This window comes from Muscardinus avellanarius, assembly GCF_963383645.1.
Source record: "Muscardinus avellanarius genome assembly, chromosome: 15".
NCBI lineage: Eukaryota > Metazoa > Chordata > Mammalia > Rodentia > Gliridae > Muscardinus > Muscardinus avellanarius.
Genome location: NC_137801.1, coordinates 22,789,926 through 22,806,557, shown reverse-complemented (window position 1 = coordinate 22,806,557; position 16,632 = coordinate 22,789,926). Strand labels below are relative to the sequence as shown.

The window sequence follows — 16,632 nt, the reverse complement described above, 5'->3', positions numbered from 1 at the left end:
TGTATTACATTCCCTGGCATATTTCCAGCCCGATACCCAACTAGTTTAATTTGAATCCCTGGCTGGCTGATGTACTAATCAAGTGAATGGGAACCCCCTTTTCAGTGAAGAAGAGCGTCAGGCCTTTCTAACATGCCTGTTAGAAACCCAGCCCAGCTCTCACCCCATCGCTAGCCTCCTCTGTGGCCCTGGGTCTCTCGGGCCCACTTCCTATTCTGGGGAGACCCCCCACTCTCACCGAGTCAGTCTTCATCCGTTCCACCAGGTTCCAGGCCTGGGCTGCTAACCCCCTGCGGGCACAGAGAAGAGGAAACAGGTGAGGACAGGGGCTGGGAGGGGAACTTAGCAGAGAGATCAGAAATCAGACATGCAATGGAAGAGGATTGCGGGGCGGGGGGGCAGCCTGCAGGGTGGAGGAGTGCTGGGGAGGGCAGAGCGCTACACATTTGAGGGGATGACTCTCGGTGTTACTCTTTGGTGGTGGCAGTGTTTGATAATCTACTTCTCTTTCTCTCTCCAAGCCAGCGGAGATTTCCCGTCATGGTCGCTCCAGCGTGTGCCCACCGCAATCCCCTCGCTCTCAAGGTGACATGGTGGGGGGCATACCTGCCTTAAACACTTTGTTGCCTCGTGGTAACTGGGGAAAAGTAATTTGAATTTTTTTTTTTTTTTTTTGGTGGTACTAGGGTTTCTGGAAACTCTTCTACCTCTGGGCTACACTCCCAGACCTATTTTTATATTTTTATTTGGAAACAGAGTCTCTTAAGCCAGCGCGGCTGGCTGGCTTCGAACCTGCACGATCCTCCTGTCTCCACCTCCCAAGCACAGAGATTACAGGCATGTGCCACCATGCCCGGCCAAGTACCTAGAATTGGAGGTTATATCATCTACAGGAAAATGGATGGAACTAGAGAATATTATGCCAAGTGAGGTCAGCCAGTCTCAGGAAGTCAAGGGGCCTAAGGTTTTCTCTCATATGTAGAAGTCAGAGAGAAAAGGGACTTTAGATAAATGAGGACAGAGACCAGTAGAATAGCAGAAAGGGGGCTAGGGGAGGGAGGTGGGCGGTGCAAGCAAGGCTAGAGGAAGAGAACAGTTCAAACAAGGCTGTGTCTGTACAGGAAGGTATCACCAGAAAGCTCACTAACTGCATGGTGGGGGAGGGGAGAGCAGGTGGATCGGAGGGGAGCGCACCAAGTGCTGTGTGCCTGGAACGTTTCTAGCACTTCGAACCTTGCTGTTATGCGGAATTGCAATGCACCAATAAAAGTAAAAAAAAAAATTATCAATTTAAAAAGAATGCAAAATGGAGGCAAACCAACCTGTTTTAGAGGGTCATCTGGGAGCTAGCAAATAAAATCAACAAAGTAGCCCCCTGGAGTAAGCCACTGTTGGTGCCAGATAGCAGGGACTTGAATTCTGCTGTCACCACTGTCCAACTCTGAGACCTTGGCGAAGACTTTACCTTACAAACCCTCACTTAATTTGTCTCTATTGTAAAATGAGGACGGTAAGCATGCCTTCTTCACAGAGTTGTTGGAAGAGTTAAATGAGGGTGTCATATAAAGAACTGAGAGCAGTGCCTGACACATGGTGAGCGTCCATTGAATTACTTCTATTTCACCACCACTATCACCATCAATAAAGTCCCTGGCTCGGTGCCTATCAGGAAACATTAATTTTCCTCCTTTTCTCCACTTGATGACGAGCCCAGTGGGCCTGATCTTGATCACAGTACACTAGGTATCAGATAACCTAGGAGGGGACTTTGAGTGAGTCACTTAACCTGGTGGAGCCTCAACTCCCTGACTGGAAATCTGAAGTGAACAGGGCAGCTGCTCTGTCTGGGGCCAGAGTTGGGGGTGGTTCCTGGACCTCTCTGAGCCTCAATTTTATCATGAATTCAACATGGGACTCCCGCCCTCTGCTCTGTCCATCTCAGAGGCACTGTACAGGACAGGGGTGAGGACCATGGAGGCACTTTGTGCATGGTGCACTGTGGTACGTGTGTGAGGGCTGTCATCAGGCTTGATGTGCCTGCAGACGCAAGGCCAGACCATGTGGTCACCATGACGCATCTGGCCAGGCCATGTAGCCTCCTTTGTGTACTTAGTGCCAACAGAAATAAGGGAATAACAATCCCCCACTTTCTACCACCCATGATGGCTTGACTGCTCACATGGAGAAGCCCCAAGGCCTCGGGAAAAGCAAGGCCAGACCCAGGGCCAAGTGATTCACGCTCATTTTGGTTACTTCTACGCTCCCGACTCAGAGGCTCCCTTCTTGGATGCCGCCCTGACATAGCATGCTTGAGCTGCCTCCACTCTGATATGACTAGCTGCCAGGCGCTTGGAAAGAGTAAAGTTACAGTGATACTAAAGCAAGTCAGAAATCTAAACCTGTGTGTCAGTAACCTTTACCCCACCAAAGGGAAACAGACACCCAGAATCCATTGCAAAACCTGTTGGGCTTTGTGTGATCAATTTTCCTATCGGGGAGAAATGGGGAAGCTACTTAGTTGGCCTGTAGCCTCGGGATGCGGCTGAGAGCTGGGAGCTCATTGGGGAGTCTAGGAGCCAAACCATAGGAATCCTGGGAACTGCATGGAAAGTGAGGCTGGTGATTTCTCTAGGAGAAAAATAGCATTAAATAGAAAGGATCCATCCATTTCTTTTTCCTCAATTGGGAGTTGCGTTTCCGTGTTTTCTAACCAGGCAGTAAACCCCAAGAAGCACTCAGTCGGCAGTGGCGGCTCAGGGCACAGGAAAGCTAACCCGCTTCCTCTTGAGACTTGCATGTGTGACCTCTGTCCCCTAGCAGTTTCCCCAGCTGAGCCCTGCCACATCACTGCTGGGCCCGCTGTCCTGAGCCAGTGTAGACACCACGCACAGCTCAGCAGTCCTGAGCCAATGTGGATACCACCCACAGCTCAGCAGGACCCCTGCACCCATGAGGAAAGGCCAGAGAGAGGGCTGGGAGGGAGCTCTAAAAGAATGTCACAGGGAGGGACAGACTCCAAAACGGAGCAGGAACAGGGTAGCAGCTGGTGTCCTGTGTGAGTCCTCTGACAGCGACTATTTTGTGTGGCTGTGAGATTTATAGACGAGGCCAGGAGATCTGCTCAGAGCATATGCCAGGCATCAGAATAAATTGTGACAAGTTCCTGGGGTAGGGTTATGGGCACACTAGCAGCTTTCTGGGCTCAACAGCAAGGGACACCCCCAAGAGAGGCCAGTCCAGCCTCCTACCCTCAGACCCCTTCCCAGACCTGCAGCCATCGACAGACTCAGAACCATTTGCTGCCACCCCGGGGTGCCGACTCACTCTGATGCTTCTCCTGTCATGGCCAGGTTTAAGAAAGCCCCAGGAGTTTGAGGTCCCCCAGTGCCGACGGCGAAGCCCTGGAGGGAAGGGTTGAATTCCCGCAGGATGTCTAAAAATATAAGAGAGAGACATGTTTAGGAATTATCCCAAAGCAATCTTCACATTCCTTTGATGAGAACCCCAGTCACCAGGACAAGGCAGAGTCCCCACCCCACAGCCCTTGCACTCAACATACTGGTCACTCGGCACGAAAACAAAATGATCCTTAATCACACGGGCAGCACACAGTAGGTGCTTAATACATTATTGTTGAATAAATGTGAATCTGGGTTACCTGCTTTTCTTATGCATTTTTTGATTCTTTCAAAATATATTAAGATGTACTGAGATATAATGTATACCATAAACCCACCAATTTATTTATTTATTTACTTATTTATTTATTTATTTTATTGTGGTACTGGGGTTCCTGGATGCCCTTCTACCCCTGGGCTACACTCCCAGACCTATTTTATATTTGTATTTGGAAACAGGGTCTCTTAAGCCAGCCCGGCTGGTTTCGAACCTGTGAGATCCTCCTGTCTCCGCCTCCCAAGAACGGGGATTACAAGCTTGCGCCACCACTCCCAGCTAAACCCACCAATTTAAAAGAACACATTTGACCAGGCGTGGTGGCACATGCTTGTAATCCCAGAATTTGGGAGGCTGGGACTGGAGGATCGTGGTTCGCAGACAGCCCAGCTACTTAGTGAAGCCCTCTGCAACTCAGTGAGACGCTGTTTCAAAAATAAAGAATAAAAAATAGGGCAGGGGGTGTAGCTCAGCAGTCCAATGCCCCTGGGTCCCATCCTCAGACCTGCAAAAAAAAAAAAATACATTTGATAGCTTTTATTTAGTATATTCATATAGTTATGTAAATATTACCACACTCAATTTCAAAAATTTTCACCTTCCCCTGCCACCTCTACTTCCTTTTCCTCGGCATCTGCGTGAAGATATTCCCACGCAAGAAATTGGCTAAGCTTAAAGAAAGCAGAGCCCTGAGGGAAAGTGTTGTCTCTGGCCAAAGTATTCCCCTACCCTTAGATATTCTTTCATAACTATTATTCTTTTGGTAATGATTCTTTTAACTTTCCACACGAATTGCTCCAGTGATGTGAGATCAGACCTGTGAGAGAAACTGAGTCCGTGAAAAATAAATTTTCTAGTAATTTGTCTAAGCCTCTAAACGCCCTCGGCTTTGCTCAACTGGTAATAAAATCTAGTCAGAATTCAGATGCTGTGGAAGCATCCAGCTACTGCAATTACAAACGCAGAATTCCTCTCTATATCTGACCTTCATTCTAATCATTAACCTATAGTAAAAGCCTTAAGAGTCAGCTGAAATCATTAGCCCTAAAAACTTGCAAGGGAGGCAACTGGTGCCTCTGTTTACCCCCTCTCCTTGTGATCCGACCTAGATACAGAGAAGATAAACTTTGTGTGTGATTTCAAAGCAGCCTAGTTGATGAGCAGTCAATACTGCCCAATACAATAGAGCCGAAGGCTAGGAAGATTCTTGACCTTTACACCCAGTATGTGCGCTGCCTGAGACAGGGAGGTGCCACGTGGTTAAGAAATGAATATGTCAGAACAAAAAACAGATACAATAAATGTGTAAGTGTGAAAGAAAGGAAATATGGTGAGAATAAGAAAGCATTTTTGTATGAAGAAGAGCTTATCCTAAGATTGTCCCAAATGCGAAAGAGAATCAGGGTAATCAGGAAAAAAAAGGAAGTTGCAGAGGGTTTGTGATAGGAAAATGGATTATTAAAAGAGGAATAGGCTTCTAATAAGCCTGTCATTTGAAGAAAAGTGCTCAGCAGCTAGAGAAGTACATCTGACAACTAAATTTAAAAACTTCATGTTACTTTTGGTGTTTATCTACTAAACTGTGTTGTGAGAGCTTCTTTAAGCTTTCAGACTTTGGATGGCAATGCAGACAAAACCCAGGAGACCTCCATCGCAGCCCCTTAGATCGCCATATCTCCCCATGCCAGCCATATGGACTAATCCCTAGGAATGGAAAGTTCTGAAAAGAGTTAAAGGAGATTCCATGAGAGGCAGAATTCTCCAAGCCCTAGATGTGCCTGTACCTTCTGGAATTTGCCCTTTGGAGCCGCCTGTCTGCAAGGGCAGGGGGCTCAAGGGCAGGGGGCTGGATTTGGTCACAAGATCCAGAGCTAATTATGAATGCCGGACTAGTGTCTTTTTGTTTACATGTCCTTCACTATTGTTTTGTAGTGACCTTCTTCTTCTTTTTTTTTTTTTTTTTACTATTAATCTCACTGGAGAAGGATATAAATTTTCCTGGGTTCTTGTAATAAAGTGTCAATTGCACAAGAGGCATTTGTCCATGTCAGATTTTTTCCTGGAGAGGAATCTCCACTTTTAGCGTTGTGAACAGGAACGTAAAGGAGTTTATTTCATAAAAAGGGAAAAAATCACTGCAGATAGGTGGCTGCAGAACTGCAACAAAAACCTTTGCCCACCTTTCTGAGAAACTCGATCCAAAACTCAGTGCTCATATTTAATGCTCGGCTAAGCCAGTCTGCCACATTCCCCAAAAGCACACTGTGCCCATCAACAGTCAGTCCCCATTTCCTCCAACTCCTGGCAACAACTTATTTATTTTCTGCCTCTAAAGATTTGCCTACTTTAAATATTTCATATAAATGAAGTCATCTATCTATGATATGTCTTCTGTAGCTGGTATCTTTCGCTAGCATAATGGTTACAACATTCACACATAGTATAGACTACAATGAGTACTCCATTCCTTTTTAATGCTGAGTAATATTCCACTGTATAGATATGCCGCATTTTAAAAATTCACTCTTCAGTTGATGGACATTGGGGTCATTTCCATTTTGGGATATTGTGAATAATGCTGCTATAAATATCTTTGTACAAATTTTTGTGTGGCTTTCTCTTGGAATTGTTGGATCATATGGTACTCTTCTTTTTTTATATACTAGGGATGGAACCCAGGGGCATTCTACCTCCAGGTTATATTCATTTATGATTTTGAAACAGGGTCTCATTAAGCTGGTGAGGGTCTCATTAGGTTGCTAAGGCAGGTCTCAAGCATCCATCCTTCTGTCTCGGCCCCCCAAGCACTGGGATTACAGATGCGTGTCACCGTACTCAACTAAAAACTCCTCTTAACCTTTTGAGGAACTGCCACACCTTTTCCCCAAAACCAGCTATGCCAACATTTATTACATTAATTGATTTTGATGTCTTTAAAACCTTATATTTCTGGGCTAAATCCCACTTGATTTGAGGGTATAATGCCATCATATGTTCCTGAATTGGGTTTGCCAGTATTTTTGGGGGGATTTTTGTGTCTGTTTTCCTGAGAGAGATTTGTCTGTAGTTTTCTTTCTTTGTGAAAATTTTGTCTTATTATCGAGAAAAGATTCATAGAATGAGTTGGGAAGCGTTCTCTCCCATTTGGAGGTGGAGTTTGTAGAGAATTGGTAATTGCTACTAATGTTTGATCGAATTTACTAGTGAAACCAGAGAAGCGAATCTCTGGGGAAGGTGTTGAATTACTAATTTCATTTCATCGTTATCAATCAATTCAGATTTCCTACTTATTATTGAGTGTGTTTCAGTAGTTTATGCCTTTCCCATGCTGGGTCTACACTTGACTTTTCACCTCCCCATCTCTTTACCTTGGCTGAGAACTCCTCAGAGCAGGGTCCATATATATACCCCAGAACCTCATATATTGCTCAGTAAATGTTCCTGGACTGAACTAGGATTAAAGCGAAGTTCAGAGAGGCTGGAGGAGTTGTTCAAAGTCATATACCAATGAGAACGGAAGCCTGGGCTAGAAGCCTGGTGTCTCAGCTCTGACACAGCACTTTCCCTGTACCACACTCCACTAGGAGGTGGGAAAGGACGGCCTGGGGCAGCCAAGACATTAGGGCCTCACGCCCTGCATGTTCTCTAGAGCCAAGCCCTGCCGCGGGGTCTACCCAACACAGGTGGCTAAGACTCATCCAGTGAGTGTGTGACCCATGGTAGAGTGCTTGTCTAACATGCCCTGGGTTCAGTCCTCAGTACCACATACCTACACACAAATTCCAATAATTTCTTACCTCCTCAGACCTGTGGCTTCCACAGAGAAACTGGGAAATCATCAGAGCTGCCTGAAAGTCTAATGGTTTGTGGGAAGTGGCGGGTCCCCCATTACTGGAGGAATCCAGCAGAGGCTCCGCAGCTATTTGGCAGCAATGTCATAGAATGTCAATACCCCCTGGATAGGGGCAAGAACAGACCAGTCCATGCAGTGGTCTCTGCCAGGAACATTCCATCCCCTCTCCTTACCTGGGGAAACCTAGTTTTTTTTTTTTTTTTTTTTTTTTTTTGCTGGTACTGGGGTTCCTGGAAGCCCTTCTACCTCTGGGCTACACTCCCAGACCTATTTTTACATTTTTCTATTTGGAAACAGGGTCTCCTAAGCCAGCACATGCGCCTGGCTTCAAACCTGCACGATCCTCCTGTCTCTCCCTCCCAAGCGCGGGGATTACAAGCGTGCGCCACCACGCCCGGCATGGAAACCTAGTTCTTGAAGTGTCTTTCCAGAAGACAAGAGTCAGCAGCCTTCTTATTTACTTCCCCTAAGCTCCGTGCATGGCTGTGACCATCAGTTCATGTGCCTGCCTTTAGGGGGGCACGTCCCCAAAGACACTTGAGTGAAGTCGTCAGGACACTGTCCTCCTGCTTCCCAAGCACCCAGCCCCGGAGTGTCTGTTGGGCTGAATTGAACGGCATCGGGCAGAGGTTCGTTCTGACTTTACATACTCATAAGCTTTGATCACATTTCCATCTAGTTATTTCCCCCTGGATTCTGTAGCCTCTGTCATCAAATTGTCTTTAACTCTCTAGCAAAGAGACTGGCTAAGGGTACTGGGGGAGTCCACCTGAGGGGCGACGTGGCCTCAGTCCTTTGTAAAGCACTTTCATGAAAACTTTAAGCTAGATGATTTCCAGTTGTCCACAATAATGTCTTAGGAATGAGAGCCCAGCAAACTGTCGTATATGCTAAGCAGCTCACACCCAGGCTAATCATACTCACAGAAGCGTCCTGGACCATCTCCTATCAATCAGGAAGCTTATTTATACTCTTGTGTATAGGCTAGAAATGGAAAGGATGGGGAGTTCTCGTGGCACAGAGCAGTTCCTACTTAAATTCAACACAATCTGCCAATAACCCAAACAGATAACAAGTATAAAGTCCAAGCCTTGGTGACTTACAGTGTGGTGCATGTCTGTAATCCCAGCTACTGGAGTCTGGGGCAGGAGGATGGCAAGTTCTAGGCCAGCCTGGGTATCTTACAAAACCCTGTCTCAAATAACTTTAAAAGGCAGGGGAGCGGGTGTGCGCGCGCGTTTGTGTGTGTGTGTGTGTGTGTGTGTCTCAGTGGGAGAGGGCTTGTCTAGCATGCCCAAGGCTCTGGGTTCAATACCCAATACCACATATAAAAATTAAAATAATTTCTTAGTTCTTCAAAATATATTACAGAGGAATATATACCAGAGAAATTAATGAGAACGAGACCAATTAAATCTCTCTGGCAAAAATTATTAGCCAGAGGTTTCAAGAAGGAAAGAATTCAGCATTAACACGTATCCCAGGTGATGAAGCAAAATTATGTGTGTTGCACTAAAAAGAACAAAAATTTGAATGAGATAATCCCAGTACTTGGAAGTCTGAGACAAGAGGGTAGCAGGATCAAGGACAGCCTCCACAACTTCGTGAGATCCTCAGCAACTGAGCAAGACCTTATTTCAAAACTAAAAATTAAAATACAGACTGTGGGTACATAGAAATTAAAATATATTAAACTACATTAATATTAAAATTTAGTACTGGGGGTATAGCGTGGAGGTAGAATGCCCCTGTGTTCAATCCCTAGTACGCCCTCAGCCCCCTCCCCAATTTTTTTTTTTTTTTTTAGTAAAACACTATTTGGAGCAAGTAGCCAGGCTTAAAGAAAAATCTTACCAATAAAGCTGTGGGCAAATAATTAAGGAGAATGGTGAGACTCACAATGTCTGTGTTTGTATTGCCTGAGCCAAGTAACTTCATCTGTTGTTGCTGCGATCACAGCGGTTCATAAAGGGGCGCACCACCCAGAGGACGGCAGTGCCTGTGAGTGGAGATGGTGCCTTGGATTGTTCAGGGCTCTGGACAACAAAGCAGATGGGATTCCAACCCTGTTTCTTTCTTGAATCATCTTTTAATGACTTGCACTAAGATTCTGTGTAACCTCTCTTTTCTTCTCTATCTCCCTTCCTCAGACAAAATCAGTATCTTTTTTAAAAAGCCAAAACAAAACAAAAAACTCCAGAGCTTTAACCCCACCGGGGAAGCTGAGCCCATCTCGCAGCTGGGGAAGCAGCGCCCCCTGCTGCACGTAGCTGGCTCCACCGGAGCCTCCAGCACACAGGCGCACCCCGCCCGCCCAGCCCTGGCCGCGGGAACTCACTGGGCAGAGTGGTCACGGTGCTGATGTTCTGGTCGCCGCCGCCGCTGTGTGTGGGAACCGAGAAAGAAAATAAAACTTTAAAATATCAGCGATGTGAAACACATCAGATGTAACCAAACAGACCTTGCTCCTTTGGCCAGTCCCATCCTAATTAGCCATGACGTTCTGCTGCACAGAACTCTTACTAGCAAAAACAGTGTTTATTTTATCCTTTTTTATTTTTTGGTGGTACTGGGGATGGAACCAGGGGCTTTCTACCTCCAGGATATACTCCCAGACCTATTTTTATACTTTATTTGGAAACAGGGTCTCACTAAGTTGCTGAGAGCCTCACTCAGTAGCTGAGGCTGACTTCGAACCTGTGTGATCCTCCTGTCTCAGCCTCCCAAAGGCAGGGATTATGGGCGTGCACCACCAGGCCTGGCTTAAAACAAAAAAAAAAACAAAAAAAAACCCGGTATTTTTATTTTTAAATGTTGCTCTTCCGCCCCCACCCCCCTTCTTCTCTTTTAGCTTGAAAAGCCATTTTTTTCAGCTGGGCGTGGTGACGCACGCTTGTAATCCCAGCATTTGGGAAGCTGAGACTTGAGAATTGCACTTTGCCGACAGCCACATCTATTTAGTGAGTCCCTCTGCAACTTTGTGAGACCCTGTTTCAAAATAAAGAATAAAAAAATAGGGCAAGGGTTGTAGCTCAGAGGTCAAATGCTCCTGGGTTCCATCCCCAGACTTGAAAGGGGGGGTTGGGTTCCAAAAGATGAGTTCTAGACCATAAGTCCTCTCCCAAGCGAATGCTAAAATTCCAAGGATATCAAGACACTTAAGGTTTCCAGGCATGAAAAGTCTCTGCTTTTCTCTAGCGCCTTGCTCTTTGCCAAGCACATCTGGGAACATCTCAAAGGCTCCGGAGACATTCTGGGTTTCTGCGGAGTCACATGAGGGAGGTGGCCAGGCAGTCTGCACTTGGGTTAAAGCCGGTGTGGGAAGGAGTTGCCAGATTCCAGGCTGAGGAAGCACCAACTGCGCCCCGGCAGCATGTCAGCCCACTGTGTGAGCCCCACTCGCCACAGCTTATGGCAACAGGTAGATCGTAGGTGAAGCAGGAACCGGGCAGCACAAAGTAAAATGTGCTGGGAGAATGTGCCAGTTAGGGCTCAGGAATTCCCTCCTCCTCCTCCTCCTCCTCCTCTTCCTCCTCCTCCTCTCTTCCTCTCCTCCTTTTCCTTCTCCTTCTTTTGCAGTACTGCAGCTGGAACCCAGGGGCATTCTACCTTTGAGCTCTACCCCCAACCCTGTATTTTTATTCTTTTTTTGTGTGTATAGTACTGGGGGTAGAACCCAGGGGCTTTTCTACCTCCAGGCTATACTCCCAGACCTGTTTTATATTTTATTTAAAACAGTGTCTCACTATGTTGCTGAGAGCCTCACTAAATAGCTGAGGCTGGCTTCGAACCTGTACTCACCGCCTAAGCTCGGGGATTACAAGCATGTGCCACCACGCCCGGCTTTATTCTTTTTTTTTATTATTATTATTTTTTTGGTGGTACTGGGGTTCCTGGAAGCCCTTCTACCTCCGGGCTACACTCCCAGACCTATTTTTACATTTTTTATATTTGGAAACAGGGTCTCCTAAGCCAACGCGCGTGGCTGGCTTTGAACCTCCGCCATCCTCCTGTCTCTGCCTCCCAAGCCCGGGGATTACAAGCGTGCGCCACCATGCCCGGCACCGGCTTTATTCTTTATTTCAAAAAAGGGTCTCATTGAATTGCAAAGACCCTCACTAAGTAGTAGCTGAGGCTGTCCTCCAACCACAATTCTCCTGTCTCAGCCTCCCAAATTTTGGGATTACAAGTGTGTGCCACCACACCTGGCTGAGGTATTGTTTTTCAGAAGGCTCTGGAGTCTTCAGGGTCCTCTGTGCCCTTACTCACCTCCAGGACAGGCCTCGGTACTCAGTCAAGACTTCCATGATGTTCCCAGGCTGGGCCCCAGCCCCATTAGCTGACTGAAAAGGGACAGACACAAGGGTTGGGTTCCTGCTTTTCCCTGCCCCCCCCCCCCCCGCCTGCCCGCCTAACAGTGGGTCCAAGGTCTCAGCCCGGCCAGCACGCCTGCGCACACCCTAGAGCCTGGAGTCTAGGTGGCACAGTATCCCGATTCACACCCGCCTCATCAGAGATGAGGGAGAGCCCCTGGGGAGCCTGGTGCCATGCCCTGCTCAGCCTCAGTGCACAGCTCTGCCTCCGCTGAGCACCCCTGCTGGACCCAGAGCTCTGCAAAACAGGCTGCGACACGACTTCTCAATAGTGCATCTTTTAGGATACTCCTTTGATTTATTTTGAAACAGGGTCTCACTGAATTACAGAGGGCCCGGAAGTAGAATGCACTTGGATTCAATGCTTAAAAAAAAAAAAAAAAAAAAAAAGCTAGAAGTGAAACCTTCTCTTTCCACCCGCACACTCTCATTCATCAAAACCTTCCCTCTCACCCCTTCAATCAGAGCGGCTTACCGTGAGAGAGTCGCCCAGGGCCCCAATGACCTTGATGTCAGCTGGCTTCAGCCTGTGAACTGAGAATACAAAGTAGGGTGACTGGCAAGTGTGGGATAGAGGGCAGCACCAGGCCTGTCTCCTCTGGAAACCAGTGGCCACTTTCCCGCAAAGTGAAAAGTCAGCTTATAGCAATAGATATTGGACAAAGAGTCCGAGAAGCCTACCCTGTCATAGAACTCGGCAGTAGCAGCCAGAAAACCCTGGCTGGTCCCCACTCTGGGACACCTGGACTCGGGGCTGGGATCTAAGACGTGGACACTGATCTAAGGGGGACCTTCAGCTCGCAATGTGGGTGGCATGGGCTGCTGGCAAGCCTTTGGCAGGTGATTTTGGAGTAAGAAAGGAATCATGGTGAGATGCGATCTGTGCTCAGTCTATTCTAGGCTCTGATGCTATTTGGAATAAAATGTTTCAGCATCCTCTGAAAGATCCACTCCATTTTGCTATCATAAAAAGGGAACTGCTTTTACAAAACTGGCACTTTTGGTGGTACTGGGGCTCCTGAAAGCCCTTCTACCTCTGGGCTACACTCCCAGACCTATATTTTATATTTTTACTTGGAAACAGGGTCTCGTAAGCCAGCACGGCTGGCTTCCAACCTACGTGATCCTCCTGTCTCCACCTCCCAAGTGCGGGGATTATAAGCGTGCACCACCATGCCCAGCCACCACTGACATTTTTAAAATGAAAGCCACATAACATAAACTTAACTCTTGTAAGGTACTGCTTCAAGAGCATTTAGGGCAATCACTATGTCAAATCACACCCAGTATCCAGTTCCATAACATTTCATTACCCCAAAAGCAGATGCTGAACCCATCAAGAAATCACTGCCCATTCTCTTCTCCTTCCAGGCTTTAGCAACTAGTAATCTACTTTCTGTTTCCAGATTTACTCATTCTGTATATTTTCTATAAATATACCAGTCAGGCATAGTGGCACACATCTGTAATTTCAGTACTTGGGAGACAGAGAGGAATGTTGCAGGTTCGAAAACAGCCTCAGCAAGCAATGAGACTCTCATCAACCGTCTCAAGATAAAAATAGGGCTTGGGGTGTAGTTTTGAGGTAGACTACTCCTGAGTTCAATCCCCAGTATCAAAAATAAATAAACTGATCACAGGACATGTGGCCTTATGTGTCTGGCTTCTACTTTGCAAAATGTTTTGAACAGTCATTGCTGTTATCATTTATAATTACACTCCCTTTCCTTTTTAGCAGACACGGTATGCCTGTGCAAAGTTTTTCTTACCCATTCACCCATTGATGGGCTTTTGTGTTGCTGTGAACAGCAGTGCGCAAGTCTTTGAAAACTGACTTTCGGTTCTTTGGGGTATATGCCTGCGAGTAGAATTGAGCCACTCATATAAAACTTCTATATGTAATTTTTTTTAAAAAAAAGAACCACCAACTTCCCTCTGTAGACTGGATCCTTTCTTTCTTTTTCTTGCTTTTCTTTTCTCTTCTTCCCTCTCCCTCTCCCTCTCTCTCTCGCATTTAAGCATATACTATGATGTGTCTGAGCATGAACTCATGCAACAGCAATGCTGAACACCAGGCAGTGGCTGGCTGCCCCGAGACACCACAATGACCAGATATGGGGAGGGCCCTCTGGAAGCTCCCAGGCTGAGGAGCTCTGGAAGGGCATCCCTAGTTACAATCAGTTATGGCTTGATGAGCTGTGGGAGATACAAAGTGATAAGAAGGTCCAGCGCTGGAGGGAAGAGCTTCTCCTAGGGTCATGGCAGGAGAGCCATAAGAGCCTTCCTGAACAAGGCCTCAGAAAATGGTGCGATGAGGGTGAGGGCGGGCTCGGTGGGTGACGGGCGGGAAAGCAGGAGGTATGGTAAGGTGTGTAATGTCTGTCAAGCACAGCCAGCTGTGCAGTCTGGCTTATGTGAAGGTATATGAAGGAGATGAAAAGCATTGGAAAGGTAGAGCTCCAGGCTTTTTATGCCTGGCTAACAAGTTAGGAGATTCACATGGGTATTGTTATCTACGTAGTTACTTGCATACATGTGCCTGTCCTATAGCTGTCTGTTCCCTTCTACCTTAAACACATGCCCATATGAATTCAAGTGCATTTTGGGGACCACGACTCAATTCCTCATGCCAGTCCCTCAAGTCATACACTTACCTCACTCCCCCCAATACCTTACTCCCAGGGTCACCCTAACTTTGCGATGGCTTTGCTTGTGCGTGTCCCTTCTGTCACCTCTAGTGGCCCAGTGTTGCTGCACCAAATTGTTTAATGGCTCTCCTGCCAGCCGGGCGTGGTGGCACAAGCTTGTAATCCCCGCGCTTGGGAGGCAGAGACAGGAGGATCGCGCTGGTTTGAAGCCATCCGTGCTGGCATAAGAGACCTTGTTTCCAAATAAAAAAGTATAAAATAGGTTTGGGAGTGTAGCCCAGAGGTTGAAGGGCTTCCAGGAACCCCAGTATACAAAAAAAAAAAAAAAACTTAAAAAAAAAAATAGCTCTCGTGCCTTGGAGGAAGCCTAATACAGAGCCGGAGCTGGGAACTGCCCAGCCAAGCTGAAGTTGTTCATCATGTCAGCGGGCTCTTGCTTACAGCGGAAAAACTCAAAGCTGTCTTCAGGACACGTCCTTGGCAGCTCTTCTTGCAGAGACAACCTGTAAAGCCTGCAGGTGATACCGTGGACAAAGCTGGAGTACACACAAACCAAAGCACTGCTCTGACTCCCAATCACGGTTGGGTTATTATGCCTGTGGAGGAAGCTCAGTGGAAAGGATGCCCACAGGGGTCTCCAGGTCTTGTCTCCTGTCGTAGAGATGTTTGGGCCACCGTTTCTTCTGCTACCTTCAGAGGAGCTGACACGCCCACTGAGCATTTGCTCTTATTGGAAAATAAAAAGTCCCTGCCACTTCCTAGGACAGGTTGCAAACAGACACATACATAGTTCTGAATGTAGGTATTGATGCAAAATGGATGAGTAGTCTTCAAACTTGATCATGCATCAGAGTCACCTGGGCAGCTTGTTAAACACCAATGACAGCCTGCCCTCCCAGGTTTTGCTTCATTAGGTCTGGGGTGGGTCCAAGAATCTGCATGTCTAACAAATCCCCAGTTACTGCCTGTGCTGCAGATCTTGTCTGGGTATTATGTTTTGGGAATTACTGATAGAGATCCTTTTAGTTTTGAAACTGTTGACAGAGGTGCACTTCTGCATTTGTTGGTGAAAAGATGAGAGCCATTTCTTCCATGCATATGCAAATGCTTTCTTAGCTCACACACAACTGTGGCCACCATTGCAAGGCCTGCAGGTGGGGGTGCCGCTCTGCCTCTTAGATTCCAGCCACTGAGTGCCTCTGTGTCTTCTGAGTCCTCCCTCTCCCCCTTGCCTTGCCAGGAATCCATCTTGCACGCATGCCCACACCCCACCCCACCCCCACACCTCCACGTGATTAGAGCCTGCTCGGCCCCTCCCAGCCTCCCACAGTTATGCTATGTGGTTAGGAGAACAATATCAAATCACAAAGCCAGCTGCACACATTGGCGCACATCCTCAGGGCTAAGCCTGACAGCTTTAAAATGACCTCCTCTCCAGAAATCAGACTCTGGGTAAAAAAGGCAACAACGCAGAAAATAAGACGCCCTCTCCTCAGCTCTGGTTTATTTTAGCTCCTGGTGATGACAGTGAATCACATGTTCCTACTGCCATGACAGAGCCAGTGCCGGGGCACTGGCTGGTATACAAAGCTTAGGGGAAATCTTCAGGGCTGAGAGGGTGGGGAAGAGATGGGCAGACTTGCTGCAAAGGCTTCATTACTAAAATTTGTTTAAAAGGCAGTGGAAACTGACCATTACCGTCTCCTCACACACACACACACACACACACACACACACACACACACACACACACAGACGTGTCTGTCTCCCCCCCTCCCCTCCCCCCTCCCCACCCCCTCTTTCCAGAAAGACAGACAAATACTATTTCTGGAAGGGAGATTCTCCAGTTGGGTCATTTGGAAGGATTCTCCACAAGAGATAATAAACTAAGTGAAGCAATCTTGGTGGGAGGAATCAACTTATCTGGGATTTTAATAATTGAGATAGAACCCAATGGATTTCATTGGTTTAATTTTCTGTAGACCTTGGTTTAAGGTTTATTAATGTCATCGTATATGCGTAGAAATATAGCAAAGCTCTTCAGCAACTGTTCTCCTTGGAGGAAGAACACTCTAGAGATAAG

The 16,632-nt window shown here is 46.9% G+C and overlaps 1 protein-coding gene across 1 annotated transcript in view; it reads right to left on the bottom strand.

Moving 5' to 3' along the window:
• The window catches only part of LOC308273937 (phospholipase B1, membrane-associated-like), a gene marked incomplete at both ends in the record, with an annotated part of 150,002 nt that overhangs the window by 64,947 nt on the left and 68,423 nt on the right, over positions 1-16,632 (bottom strand). Inside the window, 5 exons of the mRNA XM_080711344.1 lie at positions 239-290; positions 3,325-3,433; positions 9,867-9,910; positions 11,798-11,871; positions 12,377-12,435. Of these exons, the coding sequence (XP_080567470.1) occupies positions 239-290; positions 3,325-3,433; positions 9,867-9,910; positions 11,798-11,871; positions 12,377-12,435 (338 nt within the window). The remainder of the gene's footprint in view (positions 1-238; positions 291-3,324; positions 3,434-9,866; positions 9,911-11,797; positions 11,872-12,376; positions 12,436-16,632) is intronic.